The sequence below is a fragment of the Cetorhinus maximus genome, chromosome 6 (genome assembly GCF_964194155.1).
Source record: "Cetorhinus maximus chromosome 6, sCetMax3.hap1.1, whole genome shotgun sequence".
In the NCBI taxonomy this organism is placed as follows: domain Eukaryota; kingdom Metazoa; phylum Chordata; class Chondrichthyes; order Lamniformes; family Cetorhinidae; genus Cetorhinus; species Cetorhinus maximus.
In genome coordinates, this window is record NC_135884.1 from 158,306,618 (window position 1) to 158,325,001 (window position 18,384).

General features: G+C 43.3%; 1 protein-coding gene across 7 annotated transcripts in view; it reads right to left on the minus strand.

Moving 5' to 3' along the window:
* Window positions 1-14,897, minus strand: part of LOC144682277 (aldo-keto reductase family 1 member B1) — a 62,423-nt gene extending 47,526 nt beyond the window's left edge. For 5 of the 7 annotated variants that reach the window (XM_078544754.1, XM_078544752.1, XM_078544751.1 and 2 more), the window contains exons 1-3: window positions 14,808-14,897; window positions 8,865-9,032; window positions 8,198-8,314 (exon numbers count right to left, since the gene is read on the minus strand). In XM_078544754.1, coding sequence (XP_078400880.1) covers window positions 8,198-8,314; window positions 8,865-9,032; window positions 14,808-14,882 — 360 coding nt within the window. In that variant the 5' untranslated portion in view covers window positions 14,883-14,897. Of the gene's footprint in view, window positions 1-8,193; window positions 8,315-8,864; window positions 9,033-14,807 lie in introns of all 7 variants that reach the window. The other 2 variants (XM_078544750.1, XM_078544755.1) reach the window with 2 other exon arrangements.
* Between the last annotated feature and the right edge of the window lie 3,487 nt (window positions 14,898-18,384).

Here is an 18,384-nt window from a genome sequence, read left to right on the forward strand (position 1 = left end):
TGCCAATGGCTTCAGTCTTCTCAATATTTAATTGGAGGAAATTTCTGCTCATCCAGTATTGGATGTCAGATGGGCTGTCTGATAATTTAGCAACAGTGGAGGAGTCAAGGAAGATGGTGGTGAGGTCGAGCTGGGTGTCGTCAGCGTAGATGTTAAAACAAACACTGTGCTTTCAGCTGACATCGCTGAGGAGCAGCATGTAAATTAGAAATAGGAAGGGGCCAATGGTAGATCCTTGGGAGACACCATAGGTAACAGCGTGGGGACAGTTAGAGAAGTCATTGTGATTCTCTGGCTACAGTTAGATAATTAAGAATGGAACCAGGCGCGTGCAGACCACCCAGCTGGAGGACAGTGGGCAGTTGTTGGAGGAGGTGGTGTGATCAAGTGTTGTGATCCCAGTTGATGTTAATACTGGACAAGTCAGATCCCAGAGTGAGAACTGGCTTGATAGATCCTTACCTTTAATTTCTTTCAGAAACCATGGAAGGCAGTTACTGAACACATTCACAGGAGTCTGCTAGTGTACTTTTAACATAAAGAATAAAATGTTTATTAAACAAGAAAAATGAACTACTTTACACTAGACAAAAAGGTTGGAAAGATTTCAATACAAATACCAGTAAATGAATCAAATCACACTTGCTCCTTCACCCCAACTATACCTTTACAGATACATACAAATTTGTAAAGATAACACAATTCACAATATCTATCTTATACTCTAATATTCACGGTAAGTATGCGGCACATGCAAAGTAATAGGTGAACTGTGGTCAGACACACCACATCCCAAAACGAGTGACAAATGCCACCAAAGCGTAAACTCAAGCTTCACCTTCCAAGCACATTTTCAGTTATTCGGCCATGCCAAGCAGGACACCACTGCTTGCAGTTAGTAGTCATCAACCTTCGGTTGCCTCCTTGGGTCTTCTGATATCTCTCAAGGCCACTTTGCTTAAAGTCTGCTGCCTGCAGCTTTCTCTTTTTAACTCGGAGCCAACTGCTCTGCTCATTACTTTTAACTTTACTTAATAAGACCTATTTCAGATTTCTGTCCTGGTCCTTAACTTGGACTTCTTTTTGGGACCTCTTTCTGTCACATTCCCTGTCCCCGTCTCGTGTCCCACTCCTTGGGAAGCCTTCCATCTAATGGCACTTCTTTTCAGGTCATCTTCTCCAGTTTCACACTGTTTTACTTTTGCTCCTCCTTTTCCTCTGCGCAAGTATGCAGAGTTGAATAAACGAAGTGCAAATGTGCACAGGGCCAGTTCCCGGCCTAAAGATGTGAAAATCAACAAACTGTGCATATGCGGCCATTCTATACAAATAAACTTTTCATCTCGTTTCACAACTACATGTCATATTGTGGAATTACAAAGGTTTAACCAAAACAAAAGTCAATACGTGTAACAAGACTAACAGTATTTACACATCTTAGAATTATCATAACTCAACGCTTGCATTTCTTTTTTCTCTTATTCCCAGTCTTTAACTTGGCAAAGAATGTTTCATTTAAGTCCACAGCCCAATCGTCCTTCTCGTTAGCTGTAGGCATAATACCATCCTCAAACTCATTTCCCAAACTCAAATGTGGTAAATTCTCATTGAGATAATGAGGTCAAAATGGCATCTTTGTACGTTAACAACTTATTTCTTCTCTGATCAAAATCTCTTTTAGCTGTTTCAAGGATGTTATTGAGATGTATTTTATCTTTACACAAAAAGTTGCCATACTCCTGCTTGGTTTGATCTTTGAACATTTTATGATACTGTAGTTTCTGCCAATCCCATTGCAAACGGGTTTTATTTGATTCTCTTCGAGCAACATCAATCGCTTCCTCCTTCTGGAGCTTTATTGTTCGTTTTAATACTTCAACTCTTTTACACAATTCATGAATTATATCATTCCACTCCTCTGCAGGCCTTGAACTGTCTTTTGCAAACTGTCCACTTCCCTGGATTCCAGCCACTCTACCTTGTGTATCAACACTGGCAAGTACTTGTAAATCAGTGCCTCTGGACATCTCCACTTTCATTTTCTCCAGATTCCATTAAGGTTTAAGGATCTCACTGCTCTTTTCATGATGAAGTTCGAACAGTTCATTAGCTTTGATTTTTAATTTAGCATTTAACCAACTGTTCTGATTCACTAGCAATTCCTTTTTCTGTTCAAGGCATTTTTCATGATACTTCATAGAGACTTCTGATAGTTAAGTTCATCAAGTTTTAACTGAAGATCGACCTTTGTTAAATTTGTTTCTACAAGTTTATCACTTAGACATTTCAAGTCCTCAGTCAAGTATTCTATTTTGTGACTGATGCTCAATTGCTCTCACCAATTCTTGTTTTTCATTAGCAAACCCCTCTTTCGCATGTGAAAGTTGCTTTTTTATGTTGATCAAGTTTTCCTTCAATTGCTTATCAGCAATAAGGTTCTCATTTTTTGCCACAGTAATTTTTAGGAGTTTGATAAGATTAACATAGTCAAACACCTGCTGCAGTACAGTCATGGCCATGTTACTGTCTCTGCTAGCCAAATCATTACCCAGAATAAAACTTATCCCTTCAACAGATGATCTAGGAATAATTCCCACTGTAACAATTCCGTTCAAGAAGCCACTTCGTAAATTGACTTTACACAAAGGAACAGTTTCATAAATTCCATTAATACCTCCTATTAATACATTTTCCTTCATAAGACTATCTGGAACACAAATTGTATCATCAGCCACCATTAACTACTGACCTGACCCAGTATCTCTCAAAATTTAATTTGGTTTACCTGTTTTGTTGGTGGTGTAAGGGAACACTTCTCCCTTTGAGACACAACATCCAGTAGTCTGACTCCCTGTAGCAGCCTTCAAAGAAGATTTCTCTTGATTTTCCTGAGCCATATCCCCCCCTTCCCTAGGTTCTGAGAGAACACATTTCACCCTGTACCACTGCTATGGTTTTAATATTCATTTCCTTTTCTGGTACAACCTTTTCTGAGGATTACTTAAGCATTCCTACTACTGCAATAGGTCTCCCATTTAATTTCCAGCAATTATCTTTAGTGTGTCCAGTCTCATTACAATGGAAGCATACCATTTTCTTTACATCACTTTTAGATTCTAGCCTATCTCTACCATTCTAGCGTCCTTCTGTCTGTTCTCTAGGGCTATTATCTTTTCCATCACCAGATTATCTATTCCTCCAGTTTTCCTGTTGATTCTCATATGACTATTTCCCCACATGTAACTGCATGAGAGATCATAGGTATCAGCCAAAACTGCTGCTTCTCGGATCTTTGACACTTGACGCACATCCAATAAAGTCTTAATGGTTACTGGAATAATATTTTGGAATTCTTCCATAATCATGATTTCCCTCATGTTCTCAAAACTTTTCTCTAACTTCAGCAATAGACACCACTGATCTCACAGCATTTCATTTGGTCTTGCAAATTCTACAGATGTCTCATTAGATTTATTTCTTATGGTCCTAAACTTTAATTGATAAGCTTCAGGGACAGGCTCATAAGCACCGTGTATTGCCCTTTTAACCATTTCATTGCCAGAAGAACAGTCTGCAGACTGACTAGTGTACACATTCATAGTTGTACCTATGAGTACACTTCACAACATTAAGATCCAAGCATCTTTTGACTACTTCAACTTAACAGCTATCTTTTCAAATGAGGTGAAATATCTTTCAACTCTATCCTCTATAAATTTAGGTACTAACCAAAAATTTTTAGTTGAATCAAATTCCTCAGTGGAATCAGTATCATCCTCTGAACTACTATGTCTTCTTTCTTCCTTTACTGTAAGCATTTCTTTAGCAAAGTCATGTTGTCTGAATCTCCCTCTCTTTGAAACTCAAGATTTCGCATTTGCATTACTTTTTCTTTTGAGTTTTTTCATTTCTCTCTTTCTAACAATTCAGGTTTTTTCATCTCTCTCTCTCTCAAGCTGCTTATTTTGCAACTGAATCTTAGCTAGCTCCAGCTGTGATACATCAATTTCAGGTTTCTCTCTTTTTAATTCTAAATGTTGGGTAATTACTTTAATCCTATCATCCTTACGAAATCCTGCTTTTATTTCTACCTTCAATTTATCTGCTTTCTCAGTTTAGCCTTAGTCAAGGATTTCAAATAATCCACTATTACATCTTCTACTCCCAGAAAAATCTCAGAAACAGTTAAAGCCTGTCATGAAGCTATTAACGTATATAACATTATCAGAAATTATTTTTTTTTAAATAGAAGGTTAGTCTGTGGGTGTGTCTTAATTCAAATAAAGCCAGTTAGTCTGGGTGCTTTGATGTATACTAGTTTTGAAATGTAAGAGAGGTATAGTGCATTTGCATTTTGTTGAATAGAGCATTCAAGAAGGGGAGTGAATTCTGGCACCTAGATAGCAGAGACCAAGCAATGTTTATATTACTAATAAAATTGGTGCTATGAAAGGGGTTTTATTGTTAGAAGAGGTGGAGTTCAAAGGGGCTGGTGATACAATGAGAATTTACATTCAATGAGATGTGCTTAGGTATATCGGAGGGCAGTTTTGTGTGTGCAGGGCAGAGGCAATGCAACATTAAAGCCTGTAAGCCTACCGCTGTGTCTGCAAAGGAACCAAAGTGAAAGGAACCTCATTTTGAATTTGTAAGATGAAAATGCTTTGCCTGGGGTTTGCCTAAAGTCTATTGGTTGTTGTTGCCTTAAAGGGGATTAGTTTGGGAATTTGTTAAAAGTTATGATAGTAGTAATTTGTAGCCACGTGTATGTGTTTAATGTGTTGCAACTTAATAAAATGTTTCATTTAGTTTAATATAAAACCTCCCAAGAACTGGTGGCCTGATTCCTGAATTTAGAATTGCTAATCTGTAAATTCAGAAAGTAAAGTCTAGTTGCCTATTCAACTAAAACTTATTTCCATACAAACTTATTCTCAATCTAATGATTCTTTCTTCAGATTAAGAGCATGAAGTTCATTTAAATGGTCCTCGGAAACAATTTAACAGAAACAATTTATATTTATATAGCATATTTAATCTAATGAAATGTCCCAAGGTACTTCACAGAAGCAGAATAAAACAAAATATGACACCGAGCCACATAAGGAGATATTAGGTCAGATGACCAGAAACTTGATCAAAGGTTTTAAGTGTCTTAAAGGATGAATGTGAGGAGAGAGGCAGAGAGGTGTAGGAAGGGTATACCAGAGCTTTTTAAAAATTTATTTTTTCATGGGATGTGGGCATCGCTGGCCAGGCCAGCATTTGTTGTCCATCCCTAACTGACCCTGAACTGAGTGGCTTGTTAGGCCATTTCAGAGAGCAGTTAAGAGTCAACCACATTGCTGTGGGACTTGAAGTCACATGCAGGTCAGGCCAGGTAAGGATGGTAGATTTCCTTCCCTAAAGGACATTAGTAAACCAGATTTTTTTTTAATGACAATTGATGATGGTGTCATGGTCACTATTACTGAGACCCTTTCTGGCAGTGTATTCCAGATAGTGACCATCTGCTGCATAAAAAAGTTTTTCCTTAAATCACTTTTGATTCTTTTGCCAATCACCTTAAATCGTGTCCTCTGGTTCTTGACCCTCTGCTAATGGAAATGGTTGCTTTCTATCTATGGTATTAACTTTAGCTCAGGTTGCAGTACTCTTGCCTCCAAGCCAGAAAACCATGGGCTCAAATCACAAGCCTGGATGCCAGCACCAGAATTGAGACTTACACTCTCAATGCAGCACCGAGGAAACTATTAGTTGCCAGTGTGGCATGGTCAGGGTTTGAGAGATTTTGGAAAACATGGAGGAGCATATCTAGACTTTAACAGATTGTATAGAAAGGCTAAACCAAGTCAATCTGCAGATCCCTGGATCAGTACTGGCTGGTTACTGGATTATGTTAAGGTTTCTCATACAGAGATGAGGAGAAACTTCTTTAGCCAGAGAGTGGTGAATCTATGGAATTCATTGCCACAGAAGGCTGTGGAGGCCAGGTCATTGAGTGTATTTAAGACCGAGATAGATAGGTTCTTGATTGGTAAGGGGATCAAAGGTTACGGGGAGAAGGCAGGAGAATGGTGTTGAGAAACTTGTCAGCCATGATTGAATGGTGGAGCAGACTCGATGGGCTGAATGGCCTAATTTCTGCTCCTATGTCTTATGGTCTTATGGATTGGCAGAACGGGGTGAAAGAGTGGAAAGTAAGAACGCACAGTGCAAAAACTGGCAATGGGTCTGGAAATGACTCATGTCGCTGGTTCTTGAGGAGGCTGCCATTTCTTTCATAGATAGCCAGTGGATGTGGGATTCTATTTGACAAATATTTTAAGTGATATTCTGTACAAATGGAATATTGAAGAAAAGTACATCCATTAAATGTTAAGTAGATAATCATTCCTCAAGGGATAATGTACACTTTGCAAAAAGTGTGAGCAAGAAAAGATTAAGGATTGACATTGCTGGCTTGAAACAAATGCTGGAAAGAAAGAAAATATCTAAAATTAAATGGGAGGATTCAAGCCATCAACTGTTGGATTGTTTTACTAAAAGAAGTGTATGTATAAAGAAATTCTTAAGGCTCCTAGAGGAGGGGCATCTCAAAATGTAAATTTTGCAAAATACAGAAGATCTCTTTTCCGAGTTTTGGTTTTGTATATATAGTCTGCTTTTTATTGAGAGAAGGGAATCTGTTAATTGTATAATTGAGTATTTAATTGTATTCAGGTGGTGGACATTAACTGAGGATTCACTCGTGCTCCTGTATATAGGACCATTCACAACTCCTCAGATACTGAAGCAGTCCAAGTCCAAATGCAGCAAGACCTGTACAATATCCAGGCTTAGACTGACAAATAACAATCACACCACACAAGTGTCAGGCAATAACCATCTCCAACAAGAGGGGATCCAACCATCGCCCCTTGACATTCAATGGCATTACCATCGCTGAATCCCCCACGATCAACATCCTGGGGTTACCACTGACCAGAAACTGAACTGGATTAGCCATATAAATACTGTGGCTACAAGAACAGGTCAGAGGCTAGGAATTCTGCGGTGAGTAACTCACCTCCTGACTCCCCAAAGCTTGTCCACAATCTACAAAGCACAAGTCAGGAGTGTGTTGGAATACTCTCCACTTGCCTGGATCAGTGCAGCTCCAACAACACTCGAAGCTTGACACCATCCAGAATAAAGCAGCCCGCTTGATTGGCACCCTATCCACGAACATTCACTCCCTCCACCACCGACACACAGTAGCAGCAGTATGTACCATCTACAAGATGCACTGCAGAAACTCACCAAGACTCCTTAGACAGCACCTTCCAAACCCACAATCACTACCATCTAGAAGGACAAGGGCAGGAGATAGATGTGTACATACCACCTGGAAGTTCCCTCTAAGCCACTCCCCATCCTGACTTGGAAATATATCGCCGTTCCTTCACTGTCACTGGGTCAAAATCCTAGAACTCCCTCCCTAACAGCAGTATGGGTGTACCTACACCACATGGATTGCAGAGGTTACTAATCCAGTGAAAATACCACCACTCCACCAACTCCCCATTTTACTATGTTAAAGGTGCAATATAAAAGTTGTTGTAGACCAAGGGAATGAATTAAAAACATAGATCCAGTTGTTGAACACTGGCTCATCCTCAGTCCTTGTGAACACATCCTTGCCCTTCCAATACCTAGAGGCCAGGGATGAGTTACTGGCTCGAGTATGCATATCACCACCATTTCGAAGTTCCCCTCCAATCTAGTTGCCATCCTGACTTGGAAATATATCACCGTTCCTTCACTGTCACTGGGTCAAAATCCTGGAACTCCTTTCCTAACAGCACTGTGGGTGTACCTACACCAGATGGACTGCAGCAGTTTAAGACGGCAGCTCACCACCACCTTCTTAAGGGCAATTAGGGATGGGCAATAAATGAAGGCCACATCCCTTAAATGAATAAAAAATTACTGAAACTATGTGCGTTGGGTTTGGGGGTGCATGTTTGTAATGTGTGGCTCTGTAAATAAATGCTTAACTGTATAAAGATTAGGCTCCAGTTCTATTATGCACTGTTTGGCTATCCTGAAAGAACAGTTAATGCAATACTCTTGCTTAAGAATGAGGTGAAAGATTAAGATAACATGGGTTAAAAATAAATAACATGCACTATGATTTGATAATAACTAGACGTGCCTGGAATCCCACAGGAAAGTGGATGAGGTAGAGGTCGAGGTAAGTAAGCTGCAAGGCTGTGAGCGTTTGCATCAAACTTGGTTTCACATCCTCTGGAGCATGGCACGTGCACCACAGCTGGAAGAGAGCACACAGCTTATGGAACATTTGAATCTGTATATACAAGACATCAACTCATGAGCAACTTAGTAGAGAATCTGTTAAATTCTAGCTACAAGTTTCACATTTTATGAAGTTTAAGAACAATGTGGCAGTTTTTAAGGCAGCACTCTTCATAATTCAGGTTTTTCTGTATCTGCCCTGTCCAAAGGCAGATACAGCTATCCATGAATGGACTTCCATTTCACTGCCACAAGCCCAACTTCTGACCATTTCACTGCCACAAGCCCAACTTCTGACCTGAAGCACAATCACTAATATTGAATTATAATAAATTCAGTGTCATTGTTACCATGTTAAGTTAATATCAGTTGAACTGGAATGAGTGTTCACTCTGACCTTACATACAACACCATAAGGCCCAATCCACATTCATGGATTGGCTACTCACAGTGGTCACGATTGCTGTTGAAACAACGTCTGGTGCCTGAGGCACAGCTAACATTGTCAGCTGCAGAATTATTAAAGTCAATTAACTGAAATACATGAGTATTTGACGAACACTTACTTTACTGACTATGAAGAGATCTTCTCTTGTAACCACGCCTTCTTCAATTTTCTTTTTCACCGCAGCTCCAACCTCTGCCTCATTCATGTAGGAATAAGCTCCATCAATGTGCCGGTAACCAGCATCGATAGCAGCTGAAACAGCCTTACCCACCACTCCAGGATCTGACTGTATAAAACAAATATTCTGGAATTCAGCATTAGCAGCACAAGACTAGCAAAAAAAAGACAAAGCATCAAGAATTCATAATCTTCTATGCCAAGAATACAGAAAACTTGGAACCAGGGGAAGGGGTGGGGGGCTGGTGGGGATAGAGGGGCAGTGGCCCCAATCCTGACCCCTAACCAATCCACCCTCACTCCACTTGCAAAAACAAGCAGCTGCTCTCATCAGCAAATTTTAGTCTGAGTAATCCATTCCACATATAATGAGTAATCCATTCCACGTATGCTCATCGCATACCAGTAAAGATACCAACTCAACAATTACTAGAGAGGAGCAAGGATAGGTACAGCAGGGGTTAAATAGAGGAGAGCTCCCTTTAGACTATCCCAAACACTCCCAGGACAGGCACAGCAGGGGTTAAATACAGAGGAGAGCTCCCATTAGACTATCCCAAACACTCCCAGGACAGGTGCAGCATGGGGTTAGATACAGAGCTGTGAACCTTGACCATTTTCTCCACCCAGTCGGGTTCAGGCCAGGCCTTAGGGTTAGGAGTAAAAGAGGGGAGATGGGGAGATACAGGTTCACATATCTACACAGGATGTATATCAGAATATCAGGTTGCCGGGTGGGTGTGGACGGGGGTGCAGGTGTATTAAGGCAGGATATGTATCAGGGGGTGTACAGGTAGGGTTTTTGTATCAGTCAAATCAATAACTGTTTTGTTACATTGAAAGCTTTGAGTAGATTGTTTTAGGCACATTAGAAAAGGGAAAATATTGAGTGCTTGTGATAAAGGGACGGCAATAATCATGGGTGATTTTAATCTACACAAACTGGAAAAATCAGATTGGCAGTTGTAGCTTGGATGAGGAGTTCTTAGAATGCTTTTGAGATAGCTTCTTAGAGCAGCATGTTCTGGAACCAGCTAGAGAGCAGGTTATATTAGACTTGGTATTGTGTAATGTGACAGGATTAATTAATGACCTCAGAGTAAAGGCACTCCTAGGTAGCAGTGACCACAATATGACTAAATTTTACATCCAGTTTGAAAGGGTCTAAGATTAGGATCTTAAACTTAAATAAGGGCAACTATGTGGGGATGAAAGCTGAGCTAGCTGAAGTGAAATGGGAAACTAGGCTAGAGGATAGATCAATAGAGAAGCAGTGACAGACATTTCAGGGGATATTTCAGGTTATTCAGAATAAGTACATTCCTACAATAAAGATAAATTCTAAGGGGAGGACTCAACATCCGTGGTTTACTAAAGAAGTTAAGGAAAGCATCAAACTTAAGGAAAAAGCATACAACTCTGCAAAGATGGGTGGCAGGACAGATGATTAGACAGAATATAAAGAATGGCAAAGAATGACTAAAAGGTTAAACAGGAGAAAGATATTAGAGTATGAGAGGGAGCTAGCTAGAAATGTAAAAACGGATAGCAAGAATTTCTACAGCATTTAAAAAGGAAAAGAGTAAGTAAAGTGAGTGTTGTTCCATTAGAGAGAGTCAGTGGGGTGTTAACGACAGATAATAAGGAAATGGCAGAAGAGATGAACACATAATTTGCCTCAGTGTTCACTATAGAGGATACAAAAAACATTCCAGTAAGAGGTGAACGGGAGAAAGGAACTTGGTGAAATTGAAATCACTAGGGAAATGGTACTGAGCAAACTGATGGAGCTGCAGGTTGGCAAGTCCCCGGGTCCCGATGGACTACACCCTAGGGTCTTAAAAGAAGTGGCCAATGAAGTAGTCGATGCTGTGTTAATTTTCCAAAATCCACCAGATTCTGGAAAGGTTCCATTAAATTGGAAAGTAGAAAATATAACCCCTCCATTCAAGAAGAGAGGAGGCAGAAAACAAGAAATTATAGGCCAGTTAGCTTGACGCCTGTCGTGGGAAGTTGTTAGAATCGATCATTAAGGTGGTTATAGCTGGGCACCTAGAAGAGCTCAAGGCAATAGGGAAGAGTCAGCATGGTTTTGTGAAAGGAAAATCCATGTTTAACCAATTTATTGGAGTTTCTTGAAGGAGAACATGTGTGGTGGATAAAGGGGAGTCTGTAGACGTACTGTACTTGGATTTCCCAGAAGGCATTTGATAAGCTGCCACATCAAAGGTTATTACGGAAAATAAAAGCGCATGGTGTAGGGAGTAACATATTAGTATGGATAGCAGATTGACTGGCTGGCAGAAAGCAGAGGTATGCATAAATGGGTCTTTTTCTGATTGGCCGGATGTGACGAGTGGAGTTCCACAGGGGTCTGTACTGGGGCCTCAACTTTTTACAATTACCTAACGACTTAGATGAGGGGAGTGAAGACATGGTAGCTAAGCTTGCAGATGACACAAAGACAGGTAGGAAAGTATGTTGTGAAGAGGACATGAAGAGGTTGCAGATAGATATAGATAGGTTGAGTGAGTGGGCAAAGATCTGGCAAATGGAGTTTAATGTGGGAAAGTGTGAAGTTGTTCACTTTGGCAGGAAGAACAAAAAAGTAGAATATTACTTAAATGGTTAACACATAATTCTGAGGTGCAGAGGGATCTAGGTGTTCTAGTACATGAGTCACAAAAAATTAGTATGCAAGTACAGCAAGTAATTAAGAAAGCTAATGGAATGCTATCCTTTATCATGAGAAGAACTGAACATTAAAGTAAGGATGTTATGCTTTAGTTATACAGGGCACTGGTGAGACCATAACTTGAATACTGTGTGCAGATTTGGCCTCCTTCACACAGAATCACAGTGCAGAAGAGGCCCTTCGGCCCATCGAGTCTGCACCGACATGTGAGAAACACCTGATCTACCTACCTAATCCCATTTACCAGCACTTGGCCCATAGCCTTGAAGGAAGGATGTAAATGCAATGGAGGCAGTTCAGAGGAGGTTTACTAGATTGATACCTGGAATGAGTGGGTTGTCTTATGAGGAAAGGTTGGACAGACTGGGCTTGTTTCCACTGGAATTTAGAATAATGAGAGGTGATTTGATTGAAGTATACAAGATCCTGAACGGTCTTGACAAGGTGGACGTCGAAAGGATGTTTCCTCTTGTGGGTGAGTCCAGAATTAGGGGGTACTGTTTTAAAATTAGGGGTCGCCTTTTTAGGACAGAGATGAGTAGATTTTTTTCTCTCAGAGGGTTGTGCAACTTTGGAACTCTCTGCCTCAGAAGGTGGTGGAGGCGAGGTCACTGAATATTTTTAAGGCAGAGGTAGATAGATTCTTGTTAGGCAAGGGAATCAAAGGTTATCGGGGTTAGATGGGAACGTGGAAATCGAAACACAAGATGATCAGCCTTGCAGAGCAGGCTCGAGGGGCCAAATGGTCTACTCCTGTTCCTATTTCTTATGTTCTTATGATCTTATGCTCCGAGACAGTAGGTTTCCAACATGTATAAAATTCCTTTTACACTTCTTGGGACACTGACCTGTTACAACACTCATAGTAAACATTGACTTTTTCTGGGGGCACTCACCCTGACAGTGAATTTTAGGTTGTAGCCTTAACCCAGTGCACCGCCAAACAGAGCTACAAAACCAACATAGCTGCTTGAGCCAGGGATGTTCCACAAAACCGAGGATTGTTAAAAACTGCAGGCAAAACATTTAGAATGTATTTCACATCTTGGTAATCATTGTCAGGGACTCAAACTAATGACCAACAAAAAACACTGGAAAAACAATGAAAACAAACAAAAAAAAATCAATAGATCATATTAAAATCCTGGGGGTTACCATTGACAAAAAACTGAACTACACTAGCTATATAAATACTGTGGCTCGGAATTGTGTGACGAGTTACTCACCTCCTGACTCCCCAAAGCCTGTCCACCATCTACAAGGCACAAGTCAGGAGTGTGATGAAATACTCCCCACTTGTCTGGATGAGGGCCGCTCCAACAATACTCAAGAAGCTTGACACCATCCAGGACAAAGCAGCCCACTTGATTGGCACCACATTCACTCCCTCCACCACTGACACACAATAGCAGCAGTGTGTACCATCTACAAGATGCACTCCAGGAGCTCAACAAGGCTTCTTAGGCAGCACCTTCCAAACCCACAACCCCTACCATCTAGAAGGACAAGGGCAACTGATAGATGGGAACACCACCACCTGTAAGTTCCCCTCCAAGCCACTCACCGTCCTAACTTGGAAATATATCACCGTTCCTTCACTGTCGCTGGGTCAAAATCCTGGAACTCCCTCCCTATGTGGGTGTCTCTGTGGGTGTACCTACAGCACATGGACTGCAGTGGTTACTAATCCAGTGACAATACCACCACAGGTCACTCAAGGGCAATTAAGGATGGGTAAAAAATGCTGGCTTAGCCAGCGACACCCACATCCCAAAAGATAAAAAAAGTTTTATACTCACCAAATCAACTTTGTCAGTGTTTTGAACACAGTATACATTTTATGTTTTGACTAGTATTCTACAACTGGTGATTGCATATCATGGTGTGAATGGGGATTAAAGTCCAATGTCACGAATTGGGTCAGTGCTGGGTACATGGGCCTGTGCACAGCAGCAATCTTCAAGTCCTAGGGTGGGTGCAGTTGTTGGGGTGTCAGGGTCCACTATTAGAGCTGCGTACTGAGGGGGGTGCTGTATTGGGGTATCAGGGCCCAGTATTAGAGCAGTGTACTGGGGGGGGCGGTATTGGGGTATCAGGGCCCAGTATTAGAGCTGTGTGTGTGTGTGTGTGTGTGTGTGGGGTGGGGGGAGGGGGGTATTGGGGTATCAGGGCCCAGTATTAGAGCTGTGTACTGGCGGGGGGGGTATTAGGAATCAGGGCCCAGTATTAGAGCTGTGTACTGGCGGAGGGGTATAGGGGTATCAGCACACAGTATTACAGCTATGTACTGGGGCGGTATTGGGGTATCAGGGCCCAGTATTAGAGCTGGGGGGGGGGGCAGTATTGGGGTATCAGGGCCCAGTATTAGAGCTGTGTGTGTGGGGGGGTATTGGGGTATCAGGGCCCAGTATTAGAGCTGTGTACTGGGGGGGGGGTATTGGGGTATCAGGGCCCAGTATTAGAACGGTGTGGGGTGGGGTATCAGGGCCCAGTATTAGAGCTGTGTGTGGGGGGGGGTATTGGGGTATAAGGCCCAGTATTAGAGCTGTGTGTTGGGGGGGTATTGGGGTATCAGGGCCCAGTATTAGGGGTATCAGGGCCCAGTATTAGAGCTGTGTGTTGGGGGGGTATTGGGGTATCAGGGCCCAGTATTAGGGGTATCAGGGCCCAGTATTAGAGCTGTGTGGGGGGGGGGGGAGGTATTGGGGTATCAGGGCCCAGTATTAGAGCTGTGTACAGGGGAGGGGGGGGGTATCAGGGCCAAGTATTGGAGCTGTGTGGGGGGGGGGGGGGTATTGGGGTATCAGGGCCCAGTATTAGAGCTGTGTGGTGGGGGGGGGGGGGGGTATTGGGGTATCAGGGCCCAGTATTAGAGCTGTGGGGGGGGGGGGGGGGGGTGGTATTGGGGTATCAGGGCCCAGTATTAGAGCTGTGTGGGGGGGGGGGGTGGTATTGGGGTATCAGGGCCCAGTATTAGAGCTGTGTACGGGGGAGGGGGGGGGGTATCAGGGCCCAGTATTAGAGCTGTGTACGGGGGAGGGGGGGGGGGTATCAGGGCCCAGTATTAGAGCTGTGTACGGGGGAGGGGGGGGGGTATCAGGGCCAAGTATTGGAGCTGTGCGGGGGGGCTTCGTGTCCGGGGAATGTTGTGCGCTCTCCGTCTCCAAAGCGCGCGGCCGCCGACCTTACCTTCCAGGTACCGAGTCCCAAAAGCGGGATCCGGCAGCCGTTATTGAGCAACCGGGTGGCAGAAGCAGCAGCCATGTCCCAGCAATCACCGGGACCGGGACCGGGACCGGGACCGGGACCGGGACCGGGACCGGGACCGGGACCGGGACCGGGACCGGGACCCCGCCCCCGCCCCTGCCCCTGCCCCTGCCCCTGGAAACCAGGTCGCGACCCTGGAAACAAGTCCCGCCCCTGGAGACCAGCGCTCCGCCCCTGGAGACCAGCGCTCCGCCCCTGGAGACCAGTGCTCCGCCCCTGGAGACCAGTGCTCCGCCCCTGGAAGCATGTCCCGCCCCTGGAGACCAGTTCTGATGAAGAGTCATACGGACTGGAAACGTTAACTGTGTTCCTCTCCGCAGATACTGTCAGACCTGCCGAGTTTTTCTAGCTACTTTTGTTTTTGTGCCTGGAGACCAGTGCTCCGCCCCTGGAGACGGGGCCCCGCCCCTGGGAACAGGTCCCGCCCCTGGAGACCGGGGCCCCGCCCCTGGAACAGGTCCCGCCCCTGGAAACAGGTCCCGCCCCTGGAGACTGGAGCCCCGCCCCTGGAAACAGATTTTCCTCCTGGTAACCGGGATACCGCCCCTGGAAACAGGTCCCACCCCTAACATCACTTTCTATCTAAAGTCTAGTCTTTCCTTAATTTAGAAATTAACTATAAGTTGCTGTTTGGGTTGGAAGAAGGTGAGTTTTAGGCCAGCTTTAAAACAGGGTTTATACAGGCTCTGCTTGCAGCTACAACTAGTTAATTAGATAACTGGCTCAGCAGAGGCTAGATTCAGAGAGTATAAAAACAGGCCATCTTACAGCCCTGACTGTGCACTGGAGTGCTTCTGTTGGAGTGTGGTGACTGAGGAAATTTGGTGAAGATGGAAAGAGGTGATCCTTTGAAAACTGAGAGTATGGTTGGTTAAGTATTTACTATTTTTATTGCTTATAGTTTTTAAGGTCTTATTTTGTGGTTCATCGTTTGTAAGGGTTATATTATGTAACAACGAGGAGTAGGGAAGAAGGGCCCTAGATTATTTGATATTAAGTATCTTCCACAAGAGTTAATTTAAAGGGGTAAGTCATGGCAGGAGAGCTCAAAGCTGTGGTGTGTTCCTCCTTCCCTATGTGGGAAGCTGGGAACAGTTCCAGTGCCTGGGGCCAGCATGTGTGTGGGAAGTGTCTCCAGCTGTAGCTCCTGGAAGCCTGGGGTTTGGAGCTGGAGAGGTGGCTGGGTACACTGGAGCATCTGTGAGTTGGAGAGTGTCATCGATAGCACATATAGAGAGGTGGTCACACACTGGCTAAGAGTCAACAAGCAGGAAGGGAATGGGTGACCATCAGGTAGAGCAAGAGGACTAGGCAGTGCAAGAATCTCCTGTGGCTATTCCCCTGCAAAACAGATATACCACTTTGGATACTGTTGGGGGGAATGGCCTCAGGGGAAAGCAGCAACAGTCAAATTTGTTGCGCCATGGTTGGCTCTGCTACACGGGGGAGGAGTAAAAAGTGTGGGAATGCAATAGTTAAAGGGCATTCAATTGTAAGGGGAATATATAGGTGTTCCTGTGGCTGCAAACGAGACTCCAGGATGATATGTTGCCTCCCTGGTGCTAGGGTCAAGGATGCCTCAGAGCGGCTAGAGGACATTCTGAAGGGGAGGGTGAACAGCCAGTGGTCTTGGTAGATATTGATACAAACAACATAGGTTTTAAAAAAAGGGATTGGGTCCTAAAAGCAAAATATAGGGAGTTAGGAAGTAAGTTGAAAAGTGGACATCAAAGGTAGTGATCCCAGGATTACTACCAGTGCCATGTGCTAATCAGAGTAGAAATAGTAGGATATATCAAATGAATACGTGGCTGAAGAGATTGTGAGGGGGAGGGTTTCAGATTCCTGGGACATTGGGGCTGGTACTGGGGGAGGTGGGGCCAGTACAAACTGGATGGGTTACACCTGGGCAGGACCAGGACTGATATCCTAGGGGGAACATTTGTTAGAGTGGTTGGGGAGGGTTTAAACTAAAATGGCAGGGGGATGGGAACCAATGCAAGGAGTCAGAGAAAGGGGAATCAAGGACAAGAACAAAAGACAGAAAGGGAGATAAGAAAAGTGATAGCAGAGAAACCAAGGGCAAGAATCAAACAGGGCCTCAGTGAAAAATAGTGGGAACGGGACAAGTAATGTTAAAAAGACAAGCCTTAAAGCTTTGTACCTTTAACGCAAGGAGCATTCGCAATAAAGTGGATGAATTAACTGCGCTAATAGGTGTAAACAGGTATGATATAGTCGGGATTACAGAGACATGGCTGCAGGCTGACCAGGGATGGGAACTGAACATCCAGGGGTATTCAGTATTTAGGAAGGACAGACAAAAAGGAAAAGGTGGTGAAATTGCATTGCTGTTTAAGGAGGAAATTAATGCAATAGTGAGGAAAGATATTAGCTCTGACGATGTGGAATCTGTATGGATAGAGCTGAGAAACACCAAGGGGTAAAAAACGTCAGTGGGGGCAGTATATAGACCCCCAAAATTTGTGGTGATGTTGGGAATGGCATTAAAAAGGAAATTAGAGACGCATGCAATAAAGGAACATCTGTAATTATGGGTGACATTAATCTGCATAAAGATTGGGCAAATCAAATTAGTAACAGTACTGTAGAGGAGAAATTCCTGGAGTGTATACGGGATGGTTTCCTGGACCAAAATGTTGGGGGACCAACTAGAGGACAGGCCATCCTAGACTGGGTATTGTGTAATGAGAAAGGAATAATTGGCAATCTAGTTGTGCGAGGCCCCTTGGGGATGAGCGACCCTAATATGATGGAGTTCTTCATCAAGATGGAGATTAGTTGATTTTGAGACTAGGGTCCTGAATCTTAATAAAGGAAACTACGATGGTATGAGATGCGAGTTGGCTATGATGGATTGGGAAACGTTACTTAAAGGGATGACATTGGATAGGCAATGGCAAACGTTCAAAGAGCGCATAGGTGAACTGCAACAATTGTTTATTCCCGTCTGGTGCAAAAGTAAAATAGGAAAAGTGGCCAAACCATGGCTTACAAGGGAAATTAGAGATAGTATTAGATCCAAGGAAGAGGCATACAAATTGGCCAGAAAAAACAACAGGCCTGAGGATTGGGAGCAGTTTAGAATTCAGCAAATGCGTACCAAGGGATTGATTAAGAAGGGGAAAATAGAGTACGAGAGTAAGCTTGCAGGGACCATAAAAACTAACTGTATAAGTTTCTATAGGTATGTAAAGAGAAAAAGATTGGTGAAGCCAAATGTAGGTCCCTTACAGTCAGAAACAGGGGAATTTATAATGGGGAATAATGAAATGGCTGACCAACTAAATACATACTTTTTGGTTCTGTCTTCACAAAGGAGGACGCAAGTAACATACCAGAAATGTTGGGGAACACAGGGCTTAGTGAGAGGGAGGAACTGAAAGAAATCAGTATTAGTAGGGAAATAGTGTTGGGGAAATTGATGGGATTGAAGGCCGATAAATCCCCAGAACCTGTTTAATTTACATCCCAGAGT